This window comes from Schistocerca americana, chromosome 2 (genome assembly GCF_021461395.2).
Source record: "Schistocerca americana isolate TAMUIC-IGC-003095 chromosome 2, iqSchAmer2.1, whole genome shotgun sequence".
In the NCBI taxonomy this organism is placed as follows: Eukaryota; Metazoa; Arthropoda; class Insecta; order Orthoptera; family Acrididae; genus Schistocerca; species Schistocerca americana.
Genome location: NC_060120.1, coordinates 294,749,607 through 294,758,653, shown reverse-complemented (window position 1 = coordinate 294,758,653; position 9,047 = coordinate 294,749,607). Strand labels below are relative to the sequence as shown.

The 9,047-nt window shown below is 42.8% G+C and overlaps 1 protein-coding gene across 1 annotated transcript in view; it reads left to right on the top strand.

The window, feature by feature from the left end:
- Positions 1-1,156: 1,156 nt before the first annotated feature.
- LOC124588879 (neprilysin-2-like) overlaps positions 1,157-9,047 on the top strand; it is a 202,233-nt gene continuing 194,342 nt past the window's right edge. Inside the window, exon 1 of the mRNA XM_047131502.1 lies at positions 1,157-1,480. Coding sequence (XP_046987458.1) covers positions 1,449-1,480 — 32 coding nt within the window. The 5' untranslated portion in view covers positions 1,157-1,448. The remainder of the gene's footprint in view (positions 1,481-9,047) is intronic.

Below are 9,047 nucleotides of genomic sequence, written 5' to 3'. Positions count from 1 at the left end.
AATACACACAGTATTAATGATATGTTTACCCATACAATGTCATAACATTCCAACATTGGATATTTCGCATGTTTATTGGTTCTTCCTAGGAACTATCATGGAGCCAACCGCTCAAAAAATACGTTTGCAGGCATCAGTTGAGTCATTTCTTCAAAGTAAAGTAGCGGACTGGAATCAGTCTGATGTAGTCAGCTCAGAAGGTAGGTATGACTCTATTACCGTATCCCCATTTTATACTCATTCTGTGGAAACTTAAGTTTCTGCTTCCCAAAGAAATAGTTAAAGCCGTTTTAACTGATTTGAAACATCTGAAGTGGACTGTCGCATATTATGCAGTTTATGGATGCTAAATCACGGAGCGATTTAAATCTCCATCAAAAGTGTCAAAGTTTTTCTGCTACAATGTTTCTGCAATGCTTTCATCTCCATTCATTTGTATCAGAAATGTCAGCAGACTTTTGTTCCAAGTCTAAACGTTGAAACAGTTTCATCCACTGGTATTTTGAGATACTGGGCTGTATAGACATGTTGTACTTGAACAGTGTTGGAATTTTGTGACATTGTATGGCTAAAACAATCGTAAATACTTTCTATTAACTAGTCCAGTCAACGAGGGAAAATTGGGAAAATACTCGTGTAGTAGTAAATATTTGTACAGTGGTAGCGGGAGTGTCATGAACAACGAGCCAAGAGTCCTGACAGGTGGGCTGTGAGCGCGGGGATAGGACGGCTGTAAAGGTGGCTTTTCTACGTTTTACTTGGATATCTCTAAAACGGCGGCGTCTGACGAAAATTTTTCCAAGCACGAAACTGAAGTACATCAAAATACCTACAAAAAAGATTCTATTTATTTATTCTCTAGGACTTATGTTCCTCGTGTTGTAGAAGATAGAAAAGGAGCAGAAGAAAAAATTATCTACCCGTCAACCAACTAGATGGACTTCATATTACAAAAATAACCAGCAACAAGGAAATAATAATCTTCAAATCCCTTTAGGTGCGAATAATTACTTTTTCTCGTGAGCACGCCAGTGAGATTAAGCAGATCAGCGGGAAAGAAGCTAAACTGGCCACTCTTTGCCTCGCCTCGCGCTTCTCTTCCACCCACGTGACAGCGCGCTCACGACCTGTTGTGCCGCCGCCTTTCCACCTCAGTGCTCGACAACAGCCGCCAAGCAGCGGCAGTGAGAGTAACTGACTGTGGTGCCACGTGGAACGGTCGCGTCTCTTGCACTCGTATCGGAGTCCTTCGACGGTACTGTACGAATCGCCCGTCGTTGCTCTGTGCTTCTAAAATCGACGTTCCGCGCTTCTGAACCGAAAACCGAAAATCCTGTACCGGAACGCAGTGGAAATAAATTATACACAGACAAGCAGTGATAAAAAGCCGAAAGGGGCCGATTTTCCGTAATAATTAATTGCTCAGGGCTTTTTTTCCTCCAACCACGATGGCGAACAGCGCTACGCATACCATTATAAAGTGAGTAATCTTCAGTTTCTTGTGATTTCTCTTACTGCATAGTAAAACTAACACCAACGCGCTGTTCGATTTCTACATAATGCTTTCCGTACATTATTTTAGACAACAGCTAAACGTGCAATAATTTCATAAAATTTTTTGTTTAATTCTATTTTTGTATTGCTATAATAGAGGTGGATTCGTAACTTACCAATGATCTTGACAGCTTATATTTGGAAAAGTTTATTTATAATTTTTTTTTGTATAGATCACAGTGTTTCTTGGCTATACATCAAAATGTTGTGAACTACATATGACAACATGTGAACTAAGCAGGAAATTACAAGCAAAGTAATGTTAAAAGTCGTCACAGGCTGTTTATAGTGACTACATGTCTCCACCTGACAGGTATGCAAAATCTACATTTGTCCGTATGTGTCAGAAGTGAAGTTCATTTATTCAAAAAATGAAAGATTACTTTTTCACGCAGGCCATACAGCCATCTGTTATGAGTTGTAAAAATTCTTAAGAGTTTGCAGGGTTATTCTGTGTGAAATTAAAACATAAAAACGTGAATTTTAACTTTAGTCATTTAGAGTTTTGTAGCTTTTTGTCACTTTAATCTGCTTATAAAAAGATGATAGAATCCTAAACTAAAGGACTTTAACAATCTCATTTTCAGTGATTACAATTTAAATTTTCGAAAACGGTCGGATTTTCGTTATATTTTCAAACCCTAAAAGAGCAAAATCTCAAAAAGTGCTTGATTTATAGATTAGAAATTTGTATCGTTTTATTCAGTTTCTTATAAGTTTTAAATAATCTGATACGTCACCATACTCATGCAAATGTTAAACGTTCCCAAACCGAATTTTTTTAATTACTTATAATTTCATAACTCAAAAGTTTCCGGTTGAGCAAATGAATATCAGTCTTACACTTTTTGTTTATGTGTGTGCCAAATTTCATGATGGAATTACAATGGGAACATACTGAAATACATTTAGTTTTCCTGCAGTTCGCTTTGGCAGAAGTGAGACAACTGCACGTCGTTCACAAACTGATTCATAGAAACGAAGTTAAAAGGAATTCTTCGAGTACTAATTACGCGCATTTTGGTTTATCACTTTTCACAATGTAGTAAACTATGAAACATAACAAATAACAGAAATAACAGTAACATTAAATAATATTAATAATAAGTAATGTTAACATTAATAATAACCATATCAGCAGAGGAGATTGTGCCAGATTTTTCACATCTAACACATCAAAAACGAGATGGCCCTGTATAATATAAAACTGCGTTTTTAAAAACTTTGTTATTGTTTTTTAGATAGCTACGTCGTTTGGTAATTACTACTTAACTATTAAAATTTACGTTCATAGCCAATTTTTCTTAGAAAACTTGTATAAAGACTTTCTTCATGTTCGGCGATCAACAAAACTCTTGTATTACTTATGTAATCAATCATCGATACTTGGATTAATGCCACTTTATTTATATTTATTGAAATTATAGAAGTTGCTCGATGAGGACAGAATCAGTCGACATGTGACGGCATAAAATGATATTAATTAGCCTCCTAGACGCCAACATAATGGAATTTCTGTGGCAGAGATGGAGTCGAATTATCTGGCTTTCGTGAGATTCCTTGATGGGTACATCAGTGCCAGTGAAAGTCCGAGTCATGCTCGGATGAATGTTCAGATGGCTTGCGACTGCTCAAGATAAGTGCTAAATCCGGGTTCGGGTACCGGCTAGGAACAAATTTCCATTAGTCACCACGTGCTCAGTTCAGATAGTGCTCTGTTGCTTGTTATCACTGATTATTCAGTGCGACTAGCCTGAAATACAAAATTCGAGCCGGCCGTTGTGGCCGAGCCGTTCTAGGCGCTTCAGTCAGGAACCGTGCGGCTGCTACGGTCGCAGGTTCGAATCCTGACTCCGGCATGGATGTGTGTGATGTCCTTAGGTTAGTTAGGTTTAAGTAGTTCTAAGTTCTAGGGGACTGATGACCTCAGATGTTAAGTCTCATAGTGCTCAGAGCCACTTGAACCATTTTGAACAAAATGTGATCAATTGGATTGGTACCTGCGCTTCGGACAACATTATTAGTCAGTGGGATCATTTCTGTCCCTGAACGGCGTGTGCAAGGTGTGGTGAGGTGTGTCGTACCAGTATCGCGGTGAGCGCGGTATCAAAGGGCTCAGTAAGTGATGAGGTTCTGTACTCGGCAGGTCGGCTCGCGGCGGTGCGTAGAATAGCAATGGAAGGCCGCGGCGGTCTGACGTCAGCTGGGCGCCTCTGGCGCTGCAGAGGCCATCAATTACAGGTCAGGGTGACCCACACCGAGCTCGGGACCTTGGAGTACTCCAGAGTGCCCGAAGAGGACAGCCTATAGAGTAGGCCTTCCTTCTCTACTTTCTTCGGCAGCACCGTCTTGCGACCCGGAAACACCTGTGATTGTGCTCCAGCATCTGACTGGTAGCTATATTGTGACAGGGCCTGCTGTGGCAAAGTGCAGCACGCCCGCTATGCCAGCAGTACCTTAGCACCCAGCAACAAGATTTCGTAGGTAGTTCACCTGCATGACTTTCAAAGGCTTTTGATGTCTGATCTGTGGTTGTGGTCGCCACGATGTACTGCATGTTAACAAATTGCTCTTTTTATAAAATACTTTTCTTACCGTCGTCAGTTAGCATTTTGTATTCTCCCTATTTCGGAAATAGTGAATCTTCTTGCTGCCTAAATATCGAAACACATCCATAGTTAGTTTCTCACATCGTAATCTAATTATGTCAGCATCATCTGACTAAATTCGACTGCATTCCATTACTTTTGTTGACGTTCATCTTACGACCTCTTTCCAATACACTAACCGTTCGAGTTAACGTCTCTCCAGAGATAATAATCTCGGATACAGGTATAGTACGGTACGCCAAAATTTCACGAGTTTCAAAGGATTCCAAACCAGCTCTCCCTGCACTGTTACAGGCAACGAAAGCAACAGTTATCCATCCATTTCCCATACTGGAGGATGTAGAACTTTTCATAAGAGAAAAATTAAACCTCGCGCCACAAAACAAAGTAGGTCCATTTATAAGAACAAATTGAGTAGTTTTACCTACTCCCCTTACTTCGTTCTTTTTTCCCTTGGAGGTAGATGCAGAAGCACCAAGAGTGCCGTCCACATTTACAAGTGTTTTGTAGACAAGCAATCGCCGGCGACGACCCGGTGTGGTGTCATGGGCAAGCCCGAAAATTATTGTTTTATCTTCCTTGATTTTTAATATAATTACAAGTTATTGTAATTGTAACTTCCAATACAGATGTGGTTAGCAGACTGATGAAACAGACCATTAAATGCGTAAATACTCAGGCCATGGTGTACTAGTTGGAGGCGACTTTAAACTATTATAGCAAAGTACATACCACGAGACTTAATTTATTCAAAACAGTGGACGCTCCCCCCACCCTACGCCTCTCCGATACTGCACCAATTTTAATATCAGACTGATACCTAATAAATTAATTAATTAGGTATCCCCTCATCAACTCGTCCCTCCCCCACACTATTCCTGGTCGGGTTGGAGATTTTCTCTGCTCGTGGACTGGGTATTGTGTTGTTCTCATCATCATCACCAACACGCAAGTCGTCCACTGTGGCGTCATCTGAAATAAAACTTGCAACCCGGCGGCGGAACTTCCGCGGATGGGACCTCCCGGCCAACAATGTCACACTATTATTTCATTTTTTTACCTCGTATTAACGTCCACTTTTGATCAGATAGTGTAAATTTATTTGGTTGTATATACACTCCTGGAAGTTGAAATAAGAACACCGTGAATTCATTGTCCCAGGAAGGGGAAACTTTATTGACACATTCCTGGGGTCAGATACATCACATGATCACACTGACAGAACCACAGGCACATAGACACAGGCAACAGAGCATGCACAATGTCGGCACTAGTACAGTGTATATCCACCTTTCGCAGCAATGCAGGCTGCTATTCTCCCATGGAGACGATCGTAGAGATGCTGGATGTAGTCCTGTGGAACGGCTTGCCATGCCATTTCCACCTGGCGCCTCTGTTGGACCAGCGTTCGTGCTGGACGTGCAGACCGCGTGAGACGACGCTTCATCCAGTCCCAAACATGCTCAATGGGGGACAGATCCGGAGATCTTGCTGGCCAGGGTAGTTGACTTAAACCTTCTAGAGCACGTTGGGTGGCACGGGATACATGCGGACGTGTATTGTCCTGTTGGAACAGTAAGTTCCCTTGCCGGTCTAGGAATGGTAGAACGATGGGTTCGATGACAGTTTGGATGTACCGTGCACTATTCAGTGTCCCCTCGACGATCACCAGTGGTGTACGGCCAGTGTAGGAGATCGCTCCCCACACCATGATGCCGGGTGTTGGCCCTGTGTGCCTCGGTCGTATGCAGTCTTGATTGTGGCGCTCACCTGCACGGCGCCAAACACGCATACGACCATCATTGGCACCAAGGCAGAAGCGACTCTCATCGCTGAAGACGACACGTCTCCATTCGTCCCTCCATTCACGCCTGTCGCGACACCACTGGAGGCGGGCTGCACGATGTTGGGGCGTGAGCGGAAGACGGCCTAACGGTGTGCGGGACCGTAGCCCAGCTTCATGGAGACGGTTGCGAATGGTCCTCGCCGATACCCCGGGAGCAACAGTGTCCCTAATTTGCTGGGAAGTGGCGGTGCGTTCCCCTACGGCACTGCGCAGGATCCTACGGTCTTGGCGTGCATCCGTGCGTCGCTACGGTCCGGTCCCAGGTCGACGGACACGTGCACCTTCCGCCGACCACTGGCGACAACATCGATGTACTGTGGAGACCTCACGCCCCACGTGTTGAGCAATTCGGCGGTACGTCCACCCGGCCTCCCGCATGCCCACTATACGCCCTCGCTCAAAGTCCGTCAACTGCACATACGGTTCACGTCCACGCTGTCGCGGCATGCTACCAGTGTTAAAGACTGCGATGGAGCTCCGTATGCCACGGCAAACTGGCTGACACTGACGGCGGCGGTGCACAAATGCTGCGCAGCTAGCGCCATTCGACGGTCAACACCGCGGTTCCTGGTGTGTCCGCTGTGCCGTGCGTGTGATCATTGCTTGTACAGCCCTCTCGCAGTGTCCGGAGCAAGTATGGTGGGTCTGACACACCGGTGTCAATGTGTTCTTTTTTCCATTTCCAGGAGTGTAAGAAGAGTAAAAGGACTCATTACAGGCTAATATCCTTAACATCAGTTAGCTGCAGAATTCATGAGCCGGCAGGAGTGGCCTTGCGGTTCTAGGCGCTACAGTCTGGAGCCGAGCGACCACTCCGGTCGCAGGTTCGAATCCTGCCTCGGGCATGGATGTGTGTGATGTCCTTAGGTTAGTTAGGTTTAATTAGTTCTAAGGTATAGGCAACTGATGACCTCAGAATTTAAGTCGCATAGTGCTCAGAGCCATTTGAACCATTTTTTAGAATTCATGAGCACAAAATTTCGTTCAGAGGGTAAAGCTTCGCCCACAAAACAGCAATTACTTAGAAAGCACCGCTCGTGCGAAACTAAGGTTGCCCTTTTCCTGTACGACGTTCTTTGGACCCAGGACGACGGTTGAAGTTCGACAGGCAGATGCCGTACTCCTAGATTTCTTGAGAGCGTTTCACATGGTACCCCACTGCAAATTGTAAACGAAGTTGCGAGCATACGGAACAGTTTTCCTAGATATGTGAGTGGCTCGAAGACTTCTTCAGTCACAGCATCCAGAACGTTGTTCTGGAGGGCGAGTGCTCATTTGGCAGACGGCTTTTGTACTGAGGGTACCAGGGAAATGTGATACTGTAACGAGTAGCCTAAATTTCATCCAAAAGTTTAATAAAAAATTTTCAATTAAACTTTGATTATCAAAAATCGGTACATAAAAATATCGATGCCTACAAGCTATGTTAAAGGTCTTCGAAAATCTGTAAATAGCGAATAAAGTAGTAGATAGTATTTATAGAAAATAGAAGTAACAGCAGAAATGTTTTTGTAAACGCGTCGACTGTAGTATTCGTAGATAATTCGAAACCGGAAATCCGAATCGATTACGTGTCAAAGAAATCTGGGGATCGCCTTTGGGTTTTCAACACACTGTTTTTGTACGACATTGGATCTAGTGGCGCGAGTGACAGAACGCAATGAAGCGAAAATAAGGCAGTAAGAGGCGGAATGGCAAATTCTGTGAGTGCAAAAACGGTGCTTATGCGAGTCAAAGTTGGAGTGGCAGCGTCATTTGCATCCTAAAGCCGTCTCCAGAAATTGCGGGTTTTAAACAGCAAGAATATCCAATATTTATCTGAGGTGGAAATTGGAGCGATTGCAACTTCAAAGAAAATGGCTACTGCAAGTAGCGTGGTGGTAGGAAATTAATTCCTTCTAGCGGGAAATGTGAAGAGCCCACCCAGTTATCATTCTCCAATCGTCATCTGTCATCTGCAGCACGACTAACACTGCAATAATCGAGGAAAGCTTGTTTAGTTGATACACGTAGTCAAAAGTGTAATGGACATTACAGTCGCAAGCGTCACGTTTAATTAATGAGTGTAATATTTAAAGTGTTTGTGAAAGTCATTCTCCTGAAGTCACAAACTGCGTCCTGAGTTCCTTGTCAATTTCTTGAAATAATTTTGAGTCAATCTGAATGGTCAAATGATCACATAAAATAATTTCAGAATCACGAAAATGAAAGACTGTTGCAAGAGTACATACTTGTAAAGCGCAGCTTTGTGTTTTTTCGTATGGATATAAAATTATCTGGTCGCATTGCTGGTTCTCTTAAAGCTTCATAATCTGGAGATCTTTTCACTTAATTTTCAGTCATACAAGTTTCATTAACACATAACTGTTGATATTAAAGATGATATCCATTGAGCTAGATGAGAATTTCACCACTTGCTTCCATATTGATCTTCCGTATTGATTCAAAACAGGAAACTGGAAATTAATAGTAATAACGTTAATTCATTTCAGTAACAATTCAATAGCTTCTGAAAGAATCAAGTTAAATTGAACTTCAGAACTGGCGACCAAAAATTTCATAGTCTTCGTATCTTTTTCAGAGGGATCGTCATACGATAAGGTTACACCAACCTACTGTGGTGCTGATAAAACTACAAGGTAGGCGGGTAGGGAGAGCAGTTCGTTGAGTGTAAAATTTCTTTACTGTGTACCGGAACTACTGCAAATCGAGCCCCGTTATTCACAGAGCACTCGGGAGTGAAATGCAACAGGAATTTGTTGCGTTAAATTAACAATATTCTGTTAGGTTACGGACGGTCAGTTCAAGAACAAAATATTATAAAAATCATCAAAAGTAGTAACAGGGATATCGTGTGTATTTATTACCAATGCTTAATTGCCAGTATTCGAGGTGGCCGTCGTAAAAGTGACTGGGATAGTAGCACGTTTTCTGTAGCTCTGAGAGCGTCCAAGTTTTCCCTTTCTAGGTACGCAAAACATTATTGTGTACCATAAAACTAACACAGCTAGTGCAACAGCTGATAACTTTTAGTTCCG